Source organism: Lathamus discolor, chromosome 1, assembly GCF_037157495.1.
Source record: "Lathamus discolor isolate bLatDis1 chromosome 1, bLatDis1.hap1, whole genome shotgun sequence".
NCBI classification, from domain to species: Eukaryota; Metazoa; Chordata; class Aves; order Psittaciformes; family Psittacidae; genus Lathamus; species Lathamus discolor.
In genome coordinates, this window is record NC_088884.1 from 140,208,934 (window position 1) to 140,230,459 (window position 21,526).

General features: G+C 40.6%; 1 protein-coding gene across 11 annotated transcripts in view; it reads right to left on the reverse strand.

Moving 5' to 3' along the window:
* LIMCH1 (LIM and calponin homology domains 1) overlaps positions 1-21,526 on the reverse strand; it is a 182,299-nt gene that overhangs the window by 46,939 nt on the left and 113,834 nt on the right. For 4 of the 11 annotated variants that reach the window (XM_065698225.1, XM_065698216.1, XM_065698206.1 and 1 more), the window contains 8 exons: positions 18,474-18,669; positions 13,861-14,110; positions 12,917-13,189; positions 7,222-7,512; positions 5,699-5,953; positions 2,225-2,458; positions 983-1,231; positions 19-54 (listed from right to left, as the gene is read on the reverse strand). In XM_065698225.1, the coding sequence (XP_065554297.1) occupies positions 19-54; positions 983-1,231; positions 2,225-2,458; positions 5,699-5,953; positions 7,222-7,512; positions 12,917-13,189; positions 13,861-14,110; positions 18,474-18,669 (1,784 nt within the window). The remainder of the gene's footprint in view (positions 1-18; positions 55-982; positions 1,232-2,224; positions 2,459-5,698; positions 5,954-7,221; positions 7,513-12,916; positions 13,190-13,860; positions 14,111-18,473; positions 18,670-21,526) is intronic. The other 7 variants (XM_065698286.1, XM_065698271.1, XM_065698296.1 and 4 more) reach the window with 5 other exon arrangements.

Consider the following 21,526-nt stretch of genomic DNA (forward strand, 5'->3'; position numbering starts at 1 on the left):
GGACACAAGACAACTTACTCTGCGTCATCAGACACAGCAGTTCTGGGGCCGAATCTACAAGACCAAATATAAAATTAGAGTGTTGATAAATACATTAAGCAGTAATTGCAACCAGATCCATACAATTTGGGTAACTGTCACTTGACCATCCAACCTGTACTAGTAAGGCTGGCCAAAAAAAATCATACTGATCAGGAACTGTGTATTCAGCAAACAAGACTTACCTAATCATCTGGAGGTCAAACTACATACGAACACCACCCATCCCTCCCTGACCCCATACTAATGCCCCCATTATAAAAATCTGTTGAAGTATACCTAAAATGGGTGTAGAAAAGAGTTATTGAAAATAGATAATATATTAACATTTGCATTAAGTGCCACACGTGCAATGAATGGAGACAAAACGTAACAGTTACATTCCACAGCAGTGCTCAGAATCAGCATGGAAGACACAAATATTATAGGCAGAAAGCAAGCCACAAGATTTCTTTTTTTTGTTGTTGCTGGGGTTCCTTTGGGGATGTGTGTGTAGCTGAGCAAAGGTACTGGTAACATACAAATCAGTGTCATTCACTTAAGTGACAGTCTTGTTTAGAGCCATGCAAACCACGTATTTGTATCTGAGATTTATCATAAAAGAACACCAAGTACAAAAGTTGATACTGCAACATTTTCTAGTCACAGAGAAGCAAGATTCACATCTCTAACTGATCAGAGTCCAGCTGAACCTCTGTTATTCATAAACTGTGTTTGCAATTCAACATACACTGTAATCAAATATTTCCTTTCAATAAGCTTTCATTTCAATATTTCAAAAGAATATGCATTACACGATTATTCTGTTTGCTTCCAGAAAGTGTATTACTGACACACAGTATTTTAGTTTGGACTGAAAACACACCAGGCAATGCACAATCTGAATTTGGAAGTGTGCACACAGGGGCGTAAAGCTGCGTGATTCACATCATAGAGAGCTCACGTTTGCAGGTGCTCATCCTTGGATGACAATGTTTCCGTTTTGTTTTCCTCAGGAACTTCCTGAAGCTTAGACATTTGACCAAGGTGGACTTCATTTAGGCTACCTTCACCCACTTGGGCAGTACAAATAGTCTCATCTTGTCCTGCAGGAGGGAGATTGTATTTTTCCTGCCCCTGCTGCTCTTCTTGCGGTGGTTGTGTTATGGGTTTTCCAGAGCTATTACTGCAGACTTGTGAACATTTTTCAGGCCTAAGTGAGCCAAAGGCAGCAGTGCAAAGAGATGCATTAAGCAACATTGTAAAAATCACATATACATAATGAAAAGCATAACTGTAAGTTAACAAAAAAAAACACGCAAAACCCAAACATACCCACAAACCCATATAGCTGATCGGTGACAAGCTATGTGAGGCAGGCGCAAAAACTGTAATTTTAGTAGAGAGTCAAATGCTTGTAATTCTAATTCCTCTAAGTCAGAAACATAAACTGTCCTGGACACCACCAAAGATTACAGTATTAAGCACATATTTTAACTAAGCTATTAAACTTAAGGTCTTCTTAACACCAAACCAGTGTTCAATTCTGTGGTAGTTGACAGCTCTCCTTCTGGCTGAGCTGTACACTAGTGTTTCACCTGTGCATGCACAAGCACATGGATGCCTGTCTCCTCATGTGCTTTGAAGAGGCTGATGAATAAGAGCCTTTCCACTCCTGTTTGCATGTGGCTCAACCAGCAAACAACTGTTCTTGAAAGGCTTAAACTGCCAACTTCCCCACACGGCCTCACATATCTGAACAGAGCTGTCTTTCTAGACACTGAGCATTATCAGGAGGGATCTCAGGATTTCCTGTTTGGAAGCCACTGGCACCAGCTAAGCCACAGACAAGTACCTAACCTACCATATCCAGCACTTTTTATTTCTAGCTAGAAACTTTTGTGATTATTAGCTCACATTTAACCAGAAACCTCTGCAAGCATAACACAATCTTGCTATCTATATCCATGTCTACATGCTGTTAGTATTTTGCATCTAGTGCAGCTCTGTTCTGAGTCTTTACAGAGGTCTCCCAAAAGGGCCACAAACCCTGCACTGTCTTTTTCTGGGCAGAAACAGTTGGCACAGAATCTAGGGAAGCATGATAAAAACTGCTGCTAGGCCAACAACAACTCTTCTAGATCAAGAGATCTAAGAGATCTTGACAAACAGCCACAAGGGAAAGAGAGAAGCACAACTTTCTTACCTTGTAGTCTTCTTCTCAAGTTCTCTAGCTGTGCCCTGCTTATTCTCCTGTTTTGAAAATGGCATGGGAAGAAACTGCTTAACACTGGGCCCAGGCTGTTTTAGAAAAGCTCCAGTTCTTCTAGCCAACATGTCATCTCTTTGTGGGTCTGGAAATTTCACTTTGTCTTCTGTTCCGCCGCTCTGTAGCTGAAGGATTTCTAGCTGTTCTTGGCCCTCTTCTGGTGTGACAATACTGCTCAGAGAGACAAGTGATACTGTTCCATGATAATGCTCACTGGTGCAGCCCAAAGGCAGCTGCTCAGGCAACGTGGAGTACTGTTACTCAAAACACAGTTGCAGAGTGATGGACAACTAGGCATCTTTAGCTACAGTGCAGGGAGTAAGGAAATTATGTCAAATGCCACATTTATGTAGGTGATTTGTTAGAAGTTGGGGATTGCGTAATAATGTATGTGAGGAATTATTCACCTCAAAGCTGGCATAAAAGTCTGGACAAAGCACCATGGATTGCAAAAGAAATCCCCCCAAAAGATGAAAGACTGTTTTCATGCTGAACAGCAATTAACAACTGAAGTACTTAAACATTATGAGAGAAAACAGACTGTTTTATGTTCATAGGATACATTCTTGTAAGTAATTTCATAAAACAGAACACATGCCATGATGAATGAGTAAAACAGATCCTTAAAAGCCGTGTGAAGAATGGAACAACATTGCTGACTGATCCAAGCTAACACCACACAAAAACCAGGCATGAAGCTCAGGGGGATCAGATTCTGTTCTCTGACCTTTCTCCTTCCTGTGGAGTCTTCGAACCCTCCTTATGAGCTACTGCCTCCCCTTGCTGCTGCTGCAGCAGATGAGGAGCTACTGACAGTGGTGGGCAATGTATGGGAACTTGACTAGTGATACGCCTCTGAAAAGTTCCCATCCTTCTAACCAACATATCATCTCTCTCAACATCTGGTAAATGCTTGTCACATTCTTTCTCGGTGTTTTCTTGCTGTCTGCCCAAACAGCATGGGGTTTGTTTCTCAGAGGTGGTGTCAGAAGTTGGGACAGGCGACGGCATTCTCCTGCAAGAGTCATCTGCACCTGATTTGGCTACCTCACTAGTGACGAGATTGAGAAGAGGCGTGAGATAGAAAAAACATTCTCAGATCAAATGAAAGGTAAGGAGTCCTTCACCCCAGTTTGCAAATGTTTCATAAACACACAAACTTAACTGAATGAACCGCTTGCTAAAAGCATTCATTAAAAAAAATCTTGCTACAGCCACAGACTAAGCAATTAAAGAAAAGCTAAAGAAATGTAAGCTCTGTTAATGTGTTAACTTCCCAGAGTTGTAATTCTTCACCATATAAATGCCAGAAACACAGAGCACTAATACACCCTGGTTTCAGCATTACATCTTCAAAAAGAAAGAAAATCTATTAGGTTTTAAGAAGGTATTTTCTGAACATCAGAAAAGCCAGCAAGCTGAATGACAAATTCCTAATGTGCTGGAAGCAGGCAGAGCAAAGCTGCTGGAATTCAAGAAGCAGAAAAAGCTTGAACAACCACTCAGACTCAGACACTATTGATTTCACCGCCCATCAGAAATTTTGAGGCAAGCTCTCAGAAGACCTTTGCACAGAGTTGTTTTGCATAACCCTAAACATGTTAAGATACTGTGAAGGCGCCAGATGACTTCTGAACAAGGCCGTGCACATAAACAGCTCTTAGGTCTGTGCTGCAGTCCACCCCCATGCAGATCAGCATCTGGCAAGAACAGGTCTCATTTCCAGCTCAGCAGCACTTAATAAGCCACACCAAATACCTGAGCTCATTCTGCGGCTTAGATATTTCATCACTGTGTTCAACAAACCCGAGACTGCCAACAGTGTTTGAAGGAGAGCTTTCAACACGAGAGTGACTCTCCACACCATCTTTCTTGCTTTCCTCTTCTGTTCTGTTCTTGGATGAAACTCTGCCAATAACGAGTTTGTCCCATTTCTGTTGATCAATCTCAGTCACTGGCCCAAAATGCACAAACTTCTGCTTGGGGCTACCAGCCTTTTTATTTGCTCTGGCTTTGCGGACAGCAAAATCATCATGGTCTGCTGCTTTCACAGGGATTTCAGCTGGTGGCACAGTGTCACTGGGACATTTGACATCTTCTTCACTAGTCAGAATGAGGAATAAAAGAATCCCCCCAACATGAGACCCCAAATAATGCAAATTCAATGCTCCTAAGGTTCTGAAGGGGTTTTATTTTTCAAACTCAAGGACAGATACAAACAGCTGTGGCATACTGAGGCCCAAATGGCAGATAAAATGAAAGTACTGCAGACCTGCTGGGAAAGCTCTAGGAGCACATCCATAAAAGCTCTTCCTTAGGGGAAATAACATAGAACACAGCCCGTTCCAGACTTGGTTCTTCATAACACAGCCATAGTTTCCTTATTTGTTCACACAGACCCAGGCCATGCACCACGTGGAGCTGCACAACACCAGTACTCCCACCCTGTCATAGCAGAGTTCCAGCAGCATGAGAGCATTAGGAAGGGCAAGTCACTCTTCCTAAACAAAGGGGGCTGAATCTTGATTTTAATGAAACACCTCAAAAGTAAAGGAGAGACTTCTAAGATCTCTGAGACAAGACAATGACTGAGTTTTGACAGTTTGTATTAGAGCTAAAATTACATACAGTAACTGCATTTTTAGGAGAATGTCTGAACAGATGGCCACCTTTAACTGGAAAATGGCATGTGCCTAAATAGGAAGGCTAGGAGTTGATATGCTTTCCTACTGGAGTCACAAATCACCTGCATACGTTATAGCCCATCTCCATAGGGAAATAGTTAAGAAAAAGGGTTTTATACTGGCTCCTTTCACAGAGGTTTGGTTTACAATAAGAGCACATCTGCAACATACAACAAGGCTCCTGAAACCCCTGCTGCAGTGACAAACAGTGCTGGTGTATTTACTCAGCACTGGAGTACAATGCCATGCAAACACATTAACTCAGGTCTCAAAAGCAGTATAGCCACATTAATGCAAGGAGATGCTGATCTTCAGGTAATACCCCTAAGGTATAATGTCCCAAGTCCTGAAGATAGCTTGGTTAGAAGCAGCATTGTGCTACTGAGTTAGTGGTGCCACTTGGACCTTTGTGCTGTTCAACTTCGAGCAGCTTCAAAGTGGGTTGAGCCACAAGGCAAGAGGGCCCTTTCTGATATGACATTCAGAGTGTCCACCAGGGAAGTAACTATGAAACTAGTATAGTGCTCTAAATGATAGATACATATTCATCTCGTGATAGATAGCATCCCTATACAGATTTTGGACTCTGCCTGAAAACTGAAATAGGTAAGGACTGGTTGTCATCAAGGCATTCTTCAAGTTTAAAACCACAAGCACACACGCTGGATTGTGACAAACTAAACATGCTTCCCAGGGTGTCAATCCTGACCATAGGCAGAAACCATACCTGGGCTCCCCTGACTGTTTCAGTCTTTTCCAGGTCTTCAGATCTGCTTTTGTTATAGAGGCATTCACAAAAATCGCATCTTCTCGTAGCTGAGGAAGGGTGCTTTGACATTTCTGTTTAGCCAAATCATGTCTTTCAGTACCAGGCTCTTTCACCTGCTGTTCCTCCTCTGACTCAGCCTTCTCAGTTTGCAGAAGTGGGTTTTCTTTGCTTGTCACTGTTTGCTTTACTGATGCCATGTGCACCCGTCTTCTTCTAATTTAATGCACATTCCAGTTCAGCAAGAAAGATATTGCAAAGAAGCAATGATACATCAGCGTCAACATAGATTCAGAGCACAAGAAGATAAAACTGAATTTGTAGGATTAGTTTTACATTTATATTAGGAAATAAACATTTGAAGTTGAACTCTCTCATCTATGCTACCCTGTTCATGCCCTGTTGAGACCACTTCTTAATCTGACTTCAATTCATAGCAAGAAAAATCTTAACATTACTGTAGTAAGCATTTCTGCAATAAGCTTTCTCTGAAATAATTACAAATATCTCATTTTCATGTTATTAGCAAAGTGATTCAAGTTTTGCTCACAAACATACTACAGAAGTTCTTTGATCTTAGAATCATGTCATTAGCATTAGAATATTAAAATCTGGTTATGCGCTCTTCAGATGCTGTGCCAAACTAGTCATTAGACAATGGTAATGTAATCAAATTCCAGCAACTGAAGGCACATATTGCATTACTGAAAAGAGCTACTAAATATTAAGAGAAGCTTTCTGAATGTATCAGTTATTACAGTCAAGGTCCACTGCAATGTGTAGGTAGTGTCTTTATCTAGGATAACTTCTCTTTGCACAAATAGAACAAATATACTTGTTTCCTGAAGAACCATGTCGAGTAGATACTTGTGTTCAGTGACTTCTTAAAGGTCGGTATCACTGAGCAGAAGAAAGAAGAGATATTCTAGGCTGAAACCTTGTAACCCATGCTCCACTGTCAAGAACAATGCTGTATAAGAAACATAAGGACTATGCGCAACCAGGTGCAATTCAGTGCAGTAGAGCAGGCATACGTACTCAGTGCCCTGACTAAAGCCTTATCTAAATCTATGTTTTATGCAGAGTATTAGAAGGGCATTAAACAATGCATGCAAACATATGCATTGAAAATGCTCAGCAAAAGAGATGAGATGCAGAAATATAGCTTCTAAGTTAATTCTCTGTACTCAGGCTCATGAAGTGTCTCATGAGCTTAGATAACAGAACTGTCTAGTGTTAATGTTATTTACACTCACAGACAATTTATGTTCCTGGTCCTGATACTCTAACAAAAAAAAAATACAGTTAGTAATCTACATCTTTTTTATTTGCTTGTTTCACTTTATGATAAAGCCTCTGCATTTGTTTTACCCTCTAGGTTTTTTGGGTTTTTTTTTGTAGCCAAAACAGCTTTTGTCCTACACAGCAATAAGCCATATCAAATTAAGCATTATAATAGAAAGAGAAAGACTATGAATGCACACCTTGCATGTTCCTGCTTTTCCACCTGCAATGGCTTTTTAGCATCTTCCAGTTTACCTTTATCTTTACTTGTGTAAGATCCAATTAAAAAGGAGTCAAATGGAACTATGTGTTTGGGTTGATTCATTCTGGCTCTTCGGATGGCAAAGTCATCCTTTTCTAGATCAGGAATTCTGCTGGATGCTTCATCTTCTGAACCAGAATCCTTCCCTTGGTAACATGTCATGAAGGGGTTGTCCTTGCGAAGGATGATGTCTGGGATGTTTCCGTTGTCTTCACGAGCTGGCTTTTTACTATCACAGAGCAGAATTAAATAAAGCTCTTGATGCATCAGGGGAGGAGAGGGCAGTGGCAGCACGCATCTCCAGGTCATAAAACAAGCACAGTTATCATATATGCTCAAGGCTGCTGTTAGATTGGGCAAAGCCTTGCTATATATAAAACTTCTCATATACAAGTAATAAATCAGCAAGGACTTCACACAAAAAATCAGCATTTAAGCTACAGCCAGAAGAACCAGTAAGAACTAGTTCAACATACTAGATGCAGTGAATGTAGTACTGTAAATGGCAGTATTAAACTTCTTGAACACTTCAAACAAAGAAAGAGATTTGATGCAGATACCTGATCCCTGGCCAACACTGCTGAATCCTAAAAGAGCAGAGATTTGGCACTTTTTCTTCTTAATGGCTCTGTTTTTTTTTTTTTAAAGACCTGAGTAATCACTGAGGCTCCTTGTTCTAATATTCTTAACTGCTTTTCTTCTCACACACATCCATTCTGATTCTTTCCCTAACTAACCTCCCCTTCCCCCCAGAATAAGCCCTCTATGCCAATGCTGACATACATCAGTGACAGCATCAGTACTCAATGATACTGGCATGCTGGAACACACTGCCATCTGCTTTGGTCAGAAGTGTGACCGATACCAACACAGCCTTGATGTTACTGAAGATTACAGTAAAGACCCTTGACAGCTGGTGCCCAGAAAGATTAAGCTTATTTTAACTTGTAACAGTCAATACTCTTAAGCAAACTGAAATGACAGATGGCAAGAGCTAGGCGACTCTCACATTTAAAAGTGAAAATTGCATTTATTGATAATTTAGGAAGTTGGATATTAAGCAGTACACTGCTCCATGTAGTACTTTTGTAGGCTGCAAATATCTTGCATTTCCTTTCATATAGCACAACTTGCTATACCAAGGGAAAAAGAGAGTATCACAAAAGATTAAGCAGACTGACATTAAGAAAGAAAATCTAAATAGTTCAGGGGTTGCATCGAATTTCTCTAATATTAAAAAAAAAGGTAGTGTTATAATTAGCTGGTTTTTAAAACATTTTAAAGCCCTGCAAGCCTGCTCTACACACCGCTTATTTTGCGGCCTCAGCTGCCCTTTCAAAGTACTGTTGAACAAAGTTGCTGGAGATGGTTATTGGAAAGCCATAAACCATCCTCAACAGGTCAGCCTGGCTCAGGCTCAGAGGACAGAGCAGCAATATGAATCTGCATGCCTTCACCTTGCTATGTTGCAATGCACAGGAATTCCAGTTAGCAATGTGGAGAGCTTGCTCTCAAACTAGCCAAAGACAACTTCTTTCTTAGGTATTTCTGAAAGACTGAGATTTCATTTAAGGCAACAGACAACACTAGCCCATGGTGCTCCAAAGGGAACTGCTGTCCCTCTCCCTCATCAGCATCTCTGGTCACAACAGCTTCAGAAACAGCTGGAACAGATGGTTTTGAGCTGCTGAACGCTTCTCAAACACTTTCCATCAGCTAGGGTGGTCCAATTCCTTAGCTTCCACTTAGAACAACATTACAACAGTCTTCCATCACTCTTTTTTCCATAAAGGAATATGGTAATAAGTTTATTAAGCATGTTGACTCTTGTATACACCAATGACAACAGCCCTACAAGGTCACCTTCAGGTTCAAATTTCACTGCTGAACAGGTGTATTATGTCACTCAATTCTAAACCACAGGTTTTAAATACACAAGCGTAATTTGCCTGAATCCAATTTGCTTTTTAAACCTGCACTACAGTAAATACAAGAATACCACCAGGGAAAGAGTCTGATTTTCCTTCATGGTGTCCTAAGACATCTTCCCTTCCCCCCTCCACATCACTGCAGGAATATGAAAACCTTAAAGAAAATATACTGATCTAAAGTAGATACACTGTGCCTAAAGTTTTAGGCGCAAAGGAAAATAGTTATCTAAAAGTCATATATGCTGGGACTTCGTCTCCCAGATAAGCCAGGGTACATACAATTAACATAATTTTTCTCCCAAATAAGCCAGGGTACATATGATTAACTTATTTTTATTTCAATCAGACATTACTACAGGCACCATCACCATTTTCTGAAACATAATAATCTGGAAATAATTTTCAGAAGCCTGGACATAAAGGGCATGTATAAAATAACACAATACTCCATTCAATTTTGTTTATATTTACTTCTTAAATGAAAATCAATGACTATTTACTGAGCTGGTTAGGTTTGTTTATGAGCTTAGTTTTTAAGAGCTATAACCAAGCGATTATTCACTAAAAACTGCTGTATTTTTCAACCTCATGTCTGCCAATCCTACTGAAGCTTGAGAACATCAAATGTAGCATTTCCAAGAAGGGTAGTTTTGGCAACAAAGAAATAGTGAGTTATAACACCCAAAAGAACAACTATGAGTTCACTGCAATAAAAAAACTGAAAACCTCTGAGCTTTTAGTATGTAACTAGACTTCAGCTATCAGTTTCTAGGTTAAGTATGTTTTCCATTCGTTTACATTTTGTTTTTAATGGAATCAAGAGATTAGCTGGGACGTTTTGGGTCTCCTGAATCAGTTTGTGATGTTCTCAAAATTCTTTTTAAGGCAAATTTACTATAGAGATAGCAAAGACTGTGGATCTGAAGCTTGCAATGGACCAGAATTCCCAGCAGATTTGCAAGTTGCTTTTGCTCACCCAGCTTCAGCCCCTGCAGAAACAGCACCTGGGTCTATGCTGGTACAGCAGGTGTGAGACTGTGGGCATTTGCACTCCCTTTAGCAGGGTCACATAGAGGCCTCTGGATCCCTACACAGCATTTTAAAACAATAAAAGGGTTTTGCATGCTTGTGCACTGTTAAGTATCCATTTCCTTTCTGCAACAAACATGGCAAAAATGTTTGCTCACATTTCTCTCTTACACCCTCCTCTCCATCATCTATTACAACACACCTAATTATCCTCTTTTTAGGGAATCTCCATGTATCTGATCCTTACCTTTCAGATACAACAGTGTAAATAAGAGATGCAGACAATAAGCAAGCAAGGAGGATCACACGTCAATAAAACAACATGCTGTAAAGAGACAATATGCTCCTTTGGGAAGGGGGAATGCTTTTTGGCATGCATTTATATAGCATCTAGTTTAATCAAGCCTTTTCTTGCAACATGCTACATCAGTGGAGATAACTACTTTCTTTCCAAGCAAAAAATACATTTGCATACAAGCTCAAATCCTTCCTGTGCCAGACCCAGAAAGGTCCCCTACTGAGTTTCAGCTTTAGGAACACCCTTGTAGAACTCAAAGTCACAGTAGGTGTCCTCCAGAGCTCAATATGTTGAGAGGAAACAGCCTGTAAACAACTCAAAGGAACTGGAATTAAACTGACAACCTCAGGTAAAAAAAAGAGGTTTCTATCATAGGGAGATGAGGGAATAAGAGAGGTGAAAGAAAAAATTAATCAGAATAGAGAAACCAGTTGGAATGAAACTTGCTCAGTGTCATTAGTGCACAGAAATTTGAACTTTATGTCAAGAAGAGAGAGAAAATGGAGAGGTTCAAAGAACAAGGAATGACAATGAGACATTAAGAAAGATGATTAAATGGCCCCCTTGCATCTTAAAAGTGTCACTACTAAATTCTTCCCTTCTCTTCACCCACCATTCTTACACATACAAATAATTTTCCTAACAGACCTCTAACCCCAGTGCCTTTTCTGCTGTGTTTTCCAACAATCCCCAGGCACAGGCTCCTACTTCACTATGGGGAAGCTTAGGCTACAAAGCTCTGCTCTTTGACCCTCAGAGCTGGGGCAGACAAACAGCATCTCTTCCTTCCTCAGCTGCCAGATTCCACAAGATGCTTCCACTGAGAGCCAGGAAGGAAAATGGCTTGTTATTTTGCCTCCCTTCTCCTTCTGGCCTCTCAGGACAACAGATTGCACAAGGAAAGAGGAGACGCAAATCCCTGCCAAAGAACCACACATTTGATCGCATGTGCTTCTTTCATGGCGATCAAGCCACTGGATCAAGCACAGGGTTGCAAAGGGGACTCTCAATATGGTGGGCATCCTCCAAATGCAAATGGAAACAGCATTATTTGCTGTGCCCTGTACAACACACGCTATTACTGCATTACTACCTAATGTACATTACTATCAAGGCTAGTACTACAGCCTTGGGCTCACAACAGGAGTATGCTAATATTCTACCGGTTTATGGATTCCTGATTGAGTTTGAAGGACTCGTTTATGATAGATAGTAGTTCTTGATTAGTATCTGGCTTTGCTAAAGTAGTGCCCCACAACCATACACAAACACTGGGTCATAACAGCTTGACAGCAGTGAAGCAAACCTGAGAAGATATATGACATCAAATATACTGTGACTGTTTTACCTGCATATGGCACACCTGTATATGGCTACAGACAAGCTTCACTGTGTCTATAGACAAGCTCTTTCACATAAGAGCTGTACTTTTTACTATTATATTTCAAAGTCCAGACTACAGATCCATATCTAACTTCCAAACTACTCACTGTCCAGAAATTCACCCTACAATCCAAAATAAAACGTTTTGGCCAGGAGGAGATTTAACACTTACCCTTCAGCCAAAACATTTTGATAATTTATAAGAGCCTAGTCTTCTGACATGTTGGTTAAAACTCTGCTTTGCAGGCCATCCCCATGAGAAAAATGAGATTTGTCATGAGGATCTGATATCAGATGATGGAAAGGCACAGGCAGTGAGCCTAGCCATCATTCAGCTTTTGAGTTAAAGAACAGGAAATGATGAAATTGAATAACATCCAAAAATAAATAACACAGGTAATAAGTGAATAACTACTGATACTCCATGCCAAAGTCAGTCAAATTATGATTGCTGAACTATGCCTCCATGCTTTAACTGGTACACATGTTAACAAGTACTTTACTTTTATAGTTCCTGTCATTAAAAAGAAATGCATCATTTATTAACACAGCTAAAATTCTTAACCACCTAAAAAGTGTAGTTCAGTAAACTAAACAATCCCATTGGCAACAAGTGAAGTAAGTTTCAAAACTTTACCTAAACAAGACATTTTTAATGTACATTTATATGTATTTTTTTATTAAATGCAAGAAAACATTAGGTGGAAGGTGACAAGTTGTCTGTGTAGTAGCTTTCTTGGAGTTTGTCTACATTCTGCTTGTAAGACGATACAATTTCTCAGCACAAATGCAGTTAGCATCATACAACTCTGCAATCCACAGCTGCCGTATCACAAGCCTTTTCAGACCAAGACCTTCACTAGTAATTGTGAGTGCTTAGCAGACTGGGCTTTTGTTAGGAGAAGTGAAATCACAGCAGATCGAGGAAACGCACACTTCAGCCAATCCTAAAAATGTGCAGCGTGCACGATTTCCCACACCGCTGGGCTAACCTGCCATAGCGCTGGGCTGCTGACATGACTGTAATGCCAGCTTGCTCGAGCCTTCTTAACTTTTTCATCTCTTCTGCATCTTTCCCCTTGGGTGCTGATGTTTCTTTTGCATTACATGAAGGAGACTGGTCTATGGAATTTCCTTCATTTTGATTCAAACCTACTTCACTTTTAAGGGAGCTTGCCTCAGGAGCCACGGAGCCCACTTTCTCCTTTTCACACAGTCCTGACGTTTCATTCTGTTCTTCTTCTATGGTTTCAGGGTGGGGTTTGCTATTGAATTATACAAGGTAGTTTAATGTATGCTGTGCCTGAAACACATACACTTATTAATTATAAGCACATTTTGTTATTATCAAGACGCCAAGTGATATTTTGATAAATGATGTGGGAAGAGAATTATGCTCTTTAACGGAGGTTGCTTCTTAGGCCAATTCAGAAAGTGAACTATCAGTTGACAAAACCAGCATGCAGAAACATGTTGTCACAGCAAGATAAACTGTACTGGTGTATAGAATACAACATAAAAATAAATTTATTAAAAAAAAAAGAGCAAAAATGTTATCTATTTTGATTGAATACAACACGCGTTACTTACAAGTACTGTTTGTCAATGAGTAACTGTCTTGAGAATTGAGACAGATCATCCAGAACGTATTTGTCCAGCCGTGGGTTTGAGTCAACATCCATGGTGCTTACATTAACCAACATCTTTGTCAAACACAAGCTATACATTGCATTGTATGGTAAATAATGACATCAAGACAACGACTTTCGACTTACTGCTTTTCTACCACCTTCGCCAACTGCTACAAACAATTTCTCAGTACCATCTCAGCAAGAGATTTACTACAGCTTCATATGGCTTATGAAAAGAATGAAAATCAGGCAAGTGGTAAAGCATCATCACTGATGAAGAGAGAAGTTGAACAGGCCAGTCTTACCTGAAAGGTCTGTCTCCTAGCGGGGAAGTTGCCGTGCTCCAGCTCTTTCGATACTCTTCCCGTTCAGCTTTCTTTTTCCGAAGTGGAGCAGGTACATAGAAAGTCTGATTACTCTTGTTTGGGAGGTACTGGTTAAAAGGCACAGCCGATTTAGGTTCACCGTGTGAGGTCCGCCGCGCCAACATATCATCTTTTTTCACATCTGGCATCTTTCTGTGTGGCAGGTCTGTTTCCGAGTCACTTCCTCTTCCTAGTGTGAAGGGAGAAAAAAATTCCCTCTTCTTTTCATTTTCATCCATTAAAAAAAAATTATAAATCACAAAAGACATCACCAAAACCTTGCAGTTAGCACATGAGCACCAAAAATGAAGCCACTTCTGCCTGTACTTGTATTTTAAAATCAGCCACTGAAGGTAGTAGCCATAATACCTACACAGAGAGGAAACTTTTTTTTCCACCAACACTTTTTTTCTACCCCTGAAAAAGTCACCTTTAGCCATAGGTCAAACAAAAAACCTCAGGGTCAGATTAAGCCCGATTTACCAATCACACAAGACAGCTACAGAAGCTTACCTGACTAAAGCCCAAATAACTCCTAGCTGTACCTATAGGTACGTTTGACCTGATTCACACTCTTGACTTACATATGCATAGCATATGCTCAAGCAAGAAAGGGCTGCATGCCATATATTTACAGAATGGCAGGAATCCGTGGATGTTTCTACACACACATATTAATGTCAATTTGAATGCACACATCAGATTTTGATCAAAGACAGTTATCCACTGACTTTGATCAAAATCTGAGGATAAACATCAGCTGCTATAAACTATAAATCTCAGATGGTCTCTCTCCGGTCTCACTGGTTTCTTGGTCAATCAGTCTAGCACACTGCAAAACAGAGGGACTTGATCCTCAGATGGAAAGGTACAAGAAGAGAGAGAAGGGGTCTCAGGACTTGGAGGTTATATCAGTATCACAAAGATTGAAGAATACTTGCTGGCAAAGAAAATAAAGTGAGAGAGGAAAAGTGAGAGTTACACAGAATATGATCAAGAGAGCTGCGTGACTACTATATTCTGCTCAAAATTTTTGTTCAAAGCCTCCTGATATTTACAACCTATTTTGGTTGGGTTGGACTTTTCCAACTTGAAAACTCCCAGTGGTAGAACAAATACCTTAAAGAGCATTTGCAGTGGAAGTGCCCTCATAGGCATTTTTTGGAAGGCACTTCATAGACGTTAACTAGATTCCCTGAACCATCATGAGCCTTTTCAAGTAATTCACAAAGAAGCTACGTAAGTAGTTCTCTCCCAGCAGTGTAACATCACCACAGGTCTTGGTTTGATGAGTGAAATTGAGCCATTTCTCCCACCAGCATTAAAATCTCCTTCCAGCTTTGGAGCAATGGATGCCTCTGGCCCTTGGCTCCTTTGCAACACTTGCATATGCAATAGCTATTCCCCTTTTTGGAGTGAGGGGAAGCCACCCAGGTTGTGTCCTCTTGCTAGCTCACCACCCTAGTAAATTACTAGCTAATTCACTGAGCTACCTAATGAACAACTGAAAACAATGAAATCATAAAAATCACAAGTAGCATGTGTGTATAATTCAAAGTTGGGGAAAGAAAAGAGGTCTAAATATGCTAGGAATGTTATTTGCAAAGAGCTTTGGCAGCAACTTGAGCCATGTTTGCTTGGAGAGAGATGAAGAAGAGTGAAAGGGAACAGCAAGAAAAGACAAGACAATGGAAATGAGCTCGTTAGAAGAAAACCACAATGCACTTTTTGCCAGTTAGCTTTTGCTTGAGCAATTTTTGTTAAGAGCATATGATAAGTGGCACCATGATTGGTAACCTGAGTTTATGTCTAAACAAAATTGGAGACACAACCACAGAATCACAGATGTCTGAGGACAGCTGAGGTTTGAAGAGTTGTAGTATCACTAGACTGAGCAGAGCCACAGAGTAGCTAAAAGAAAATGAAGATCCCTTACTGTTACTCGGAAATCTGTTTGCTTTTGGTTTTGTTCTGCTCTTTATTTTTGTATCACATGAAAATCGGTCTTGAACCAGCAGACAGCAATGCTGGAATAGATTTCCAGAGCAGCAGAACAGATTCCTCTCCCTCATTACTGATGTATCTACCAGCATCCCCAAGTTGAGTACTTCAAAGACAACTTCTTTATTTATTCATATTTTACTAGCGAAATTATTCTCCACTCAAATTCACAAAAAAGCACTTGAGTCCGAAGTACCAAATGGAAGATGCAGCCGTGCTCTACATTTACAATCTTAACTTTGTTGTTCTGCACTTCCAAGTAAAAGAAGCCATTTCCACCAGTTTCCACAACCTGTAACAAGCAGTTACACACCACAGACATGCACAGATCCTTCATACAAGGATCCACACACAACTGCTGGCCAAGCAGAGGATTTTATTCATTCCTGAGTACATAAGCAACCCTACGGGCAGGTCAGTCTGCAATTCTACTGTGTTTTAAACAAACTGTTCTGCTTACCCCTGGTTTTGTTTGCTTTTTGTTAAGGGACACCAGAGCAGTTCCTAAACAGTGGGGTTAATCACAGACACATTTGTGAAGGTAGTATTACTTATTACTTCCACCTAAACTAATCATCACCTTAGGATCACTTAAATCATTTTCACTAATTTATTTATTTTTTTTTCCTTCTAGGATAGGAAGGAATCATAGTTTTATTTCACTACCATATGATTTGGTTTATAAAACTCCTGTCTGAAAGCAGAGAGGAGTAATGCAAGCAGGACCTTTTACTCTATCCAGCTTTTCATATACATTATTTCTATCAAAAAGTATGCGCAGCTGAGCAAAATACTGGCCTGCTGGGGCCACAGAAATGGTTTGACAGAAAAAGGGTCAGCCAAGCTACACCTCACCTGCAACTCTTAGAGGAGACAGCTGTGAAGTTATGGCAACAGCAAGCAGGGAAAATAGGACGCGTTAGAAAGGGTTGGCCCTCAAGTCATACATGAGCACACATCTGCATGCACCCTGGGTCTTGGATATGCTTAAAAGACTAATTTTTAAGAAAAAGCTTTCCATGCTTGCTTCTTATTTTGTGTTTGTTATGGACTCAAGAATGTGACAAGATAGTATGTCTTAGCTGTGGCAGCCAACCGACCACAGAACCTTCCTAAAATCTGCTAATAGGGCAGCAGCTGTATTAGGAAGCAGCTACAGGATGTATGTAACTGACTGCCCACCAGCTCCAAGTAGGTAGCGACACTGGACACTCGTTGATGACCCAGAATGGAGCAACACTTAATTAGGACATGTGAGGTGTTTTTATGTGCCAACACCAGACTTCGTCTCATTTGGGAAGGCAGAAAAATGTTTCATATACTGGAGACTGTGCTCTGCTCAGTGTCTGAGGGGGCACGAGGCTGCTTTAGGGAATTGCCCCAGTAGCTGGTTCTGGATGGTCAACCAGCAACGGCCCCAGTACCACAGGCCACTCAAAACAGCGGAGCAGATCTTAGCCCTACTTTCTGCACAGCTCGTTCTTAATTCAACTGTGATACCAACTCTCCCTGCCAGCTTTTCAGTTTTAAGGAGTTTCCCATCACCTCAGGAAATCTCTCATGTGGCCGGTTATGATTAGCACCAGTTTCTTTCATACTGCCAAGAGCAGTATGAACATCTGGTTCCTACCAAGAAGTCTTTCTGCCCCTCCTTTTTCTTTTTTTTTTTTATTAAATAAATAACATTACAAAGGAGAAGTGAATCATGTGTGGAACGTAACTTCATCTGATGACGAAGTACAACTGATTCATCCATTCATCAGGAAAGTAACCACGCAAAGGGAGCCTTAATCAAGCATCCTTTTATTGTGTACTAGAATTCTGATCCAAAGAAGTAACCTAAGTGCATGCTTCACACCTACCCCTAGCAAATCCCCCCTCATGCAGCATGCTGAGTTTACAAGCCTCTGGAAGACCCTGGGAATCAGACAAGAAAGGCAGAGAAGCAGCACCCCTTCAGTAAGCTTACAGCTGCACGTCTTCGCTCAAAGGTGTACAAAGATGGCCACAGCTCTGACACTGAGAGCTATTAATGTACACAGTTTTCTAAATACCATGAAAACAAATAGGATATTCAGTAAAATGCTGTACATCAGACTTCAAAACTTTGTCAAGTATCAGACGTTTTTGAGATATTTCTACTTCATTTTCCTGCCAGGGTTTACTTAGGCAAACATTTTATTCACTTCAATATTTCCCTTGTTCTTGAGTTTTATTCCTTGTTCCAGATTAGTTTATAAGCTAAAATGAGTCTGCATAGCATCCTCTCACACCGTAACCCAGAAAATCACTCTTCTCATCATAAAATTATACTGCAATGACGTAACTCATTTTCCAACACTACACTATCCTAGCTGAGACAGACTTCAAGTAAGTTGTTGGCAAAGTCATCTAAACCTCAGGGAGCACAAATCAGCATTTACACAGAAGTTCACCCATCAGATTAGCATGATTCAAAGGCTGTGTCCTGCTTCGGAATGGTACATTTGCTCCAGAAGTGTTACTTATATATCACAATGTTATGCGTGTGCCACATTGTGACCAGTACTTACCATCACTGCTCCCTCTGAGCACTACATCTGGAGATGGTGTCTGCTGCGAGCGGGAGCCAAAGGAGTCCAGACTGTCAAAGGAATCATCTCTGCCGTGGCGAGGCGGGGAGAGGGAATCGCTGCGTTCAGAGTCCCAGCAGTCTATATAGCCGCTGTCACGAATGCTGCGCTTTGGGCTCTCAATATCCTCTGTTTCCTACAGGGATGCACAGCAGGTACCTCTTCATAAAGAAGCCACTGACATACCCGTGAGATCCATTACACATCAGAAAACAAAGCACCTTCCCAAATACTAAAAATACCCTCCCCCCAAAAAAAGGTTTCCTTATTGTCTTCTCCTTTGCCCCTTCAAAACAAAAGTGCAAGCCTGCAATAAACCCCAATTTTATGCTGATTAAGAGAAAACCCGAACTTGTTTAGTACAATGACCTGAGAAAAAGTTGCAATAGGCAAGTTAATAAAGTGATCAAAACTGAAAGTAACCTGAAACTTAACTTGTCGTCCATAGCACAGGCAAAGGCACTACAGTTTTAACATTGTGCTTGCATCAGGTTTAAGTCTGCTGCTTTCCAAAAGATCCCCCTCCTCCCCTTGCCCATCTATTGTATTTGGCTGGGACACCAGCAGACAGCATTTGCTGCTGCTGCTTCAGCTCAGCAAAATAATGAAGCAGTGTGTTCCAGCCTCCCTCTACCTTGAAGAGAAATTCCTGTTATGAAAGAGGGATGTCTTTCTCAAGCAATCAGCAATGAAAAATATGCAAAACGCTTTTCCTGATGCCTCAGAAGAATTCAGTTGTGCTCTTTACTCTTTGCCAGCTCCTGGCTCTGGGGGATATGAAAGCACTTGTAGCTGACCCACATGTTCAGAGCAGGCAGAACAATGGTTGTCTTTGACAGCCCTGTGATTATAAATTCTTTCCAGTGCAAGCAGCACATACTAAAACACTGAAACTCCAGCAGAGGAAAAGGTCAATAGAAGCCATCCTCACCCTTGCATTATAATAAATCCCTTGTTTTACAGAGTGTCTTAACATTAATTACAATCGCACAGGCTAAGAAAAAGTAAAAATAACTACGTTCCGTCAAAGATAAATCTGTTTTTTTCCCCCCCGACAGTAAGTAAAGTCAGAGATGTGGGTGCTATTATCAGACTGACATTTTGTGACCCAAAGAGGCTGGAATGTGATGCTTTTTTTCTTTTTTTCCCCAGAAGCATTTGAATATTAATTCCTAATTGCAAAGCACCCCCTGCTTTCCACTAGCTGGAGCACAATGGTTATGTTGAGCACAGCTCCTACTGTTGCTGACTGCTCAGGTTTTACCCATTAGTATTGCCAATGAGAGAAAATCAATGGGGAACATCACAGTATTCTAGCAGGCCATCTCCACAAGAAAGCATGTTTGCTGAAGAAGTGATGGAGGGACAAGAGCCCTGCATTAACTTCCAGGCTTTCGTGCTGGAAAAGAAGGATGCTTGAAGCAAGCCCCAAAGTCCGGCAGACTTTTCAGGAAGAGGGCTTAATTAGTGCCACTCACTACTACTCTGCCAAAAAATACATGCAGGGCAGTAGCAAAGGTCACCTAAGGCCAAGCTAAACTGTGGTAATGCTAGTAACCTCACTGCAAATTGAAGTGGAAGTATTTTCTAAAACCAAATAAAATGTATGTATAATAAGTTTGTAACTAAATGCTATGTAATTTCCTTCCCAGGACTGCTTAGTGAACTAAAATACTGATAGAAATACTAGAGAACAAAGATCTGTCTCCCTGAAATCTGCATGAGTCACACACATCCAAGAACAAACCTAAAAATCCTATCAACATCCCATTTGTGACATGATCCAAAAATCTTTTAAAAATCCAAATTCCCTAAATCCTCTCATACCAATCAGCTATTCTCAATCCTCAGGCACACTTCCATTTTCCTAAATTACTGAATGACACAGAACTATTCAGCAGCTTCAGGGACTTAAAATTGGGCAAAAAGCCCCATCCTGCATTCACTATCTCTCAGACTTTGAAAATAGTCCAATTGTGAACTAATGAGTTCTGCAGACCCTATTTTCAAAAGCCTGTTGATGTGAATTTTGCATGCTGCTCATCAGGAATTAGAAGCCAGGCACCAGGATGGGATCCTAGACTTCTGTAAACATGTTCTTTACAGCCTTCCCTTTGGCAAAGCTACTCTCCCAGCCCAATGCTGTCTCACGGACGGGTACTTGTCCTGCCTTGAACAAACGTCATGTCCCGAATGTTATCAATGGGAAAGTGGTTATCTGTGGGACTGATAAGACTGTAACACAACACATAGCAGCACATTAGCCTTTCATATTACCTACTTAAATATGACTCACATAAGTATGTGACTGAGTAGCAGTAAAAGTGTGACTGCCAAATATAAGATGTGTGTCTCCAGGAAGTTCCACACACTAAATATAATCAAAAAGCCATGGATGTTTTTTCATCGGGGATTTCTATTTTAGAAGAATGTGTACCCAAATAGTTAATGAAATTAAAAACAGAGTAGCATGAATAAAATTAGAAATGAATAGCCCTTTCAGTATGAGAAGTAGAAAAAGATGAGTCGGAGACAACTTACATCTGAGCTGGTTTTTGATTTGCTTATTAAAAAAGGAGGGCAAAGAGGATTTATAACAGAAAAACTAAACCAGACTGAATTCATGGTCTATTTAATTATTAAATTCCATGGAAAAAAATGCCAGTAGAGAATGTGATAAAGTGTCTTTTCATCACTCAAGCTCAGCTAGAAAGAACATCAGAGTGTTGCACAGCATGATTAACATGTTCTATTTTACAACCAAATTCTCTTCAAATGCAGTTCCAGACAAGCCCGAAATTGCCAAGGGGACATACTGCAGGGTTGCAGAAGTAGGGAGGTGACCTTAAAATAAGCCACCAGTGACCCTCAGTAACAGCACCGCCTAAACAAGGCTTCTCAGGACTGCAAAGTGCTTTGTTTTCACGTTAAAGGAATATATAGCTTTGAGATTTTATGAGATCTCTACTCTGCTCCCACTTCCAACATCTGCA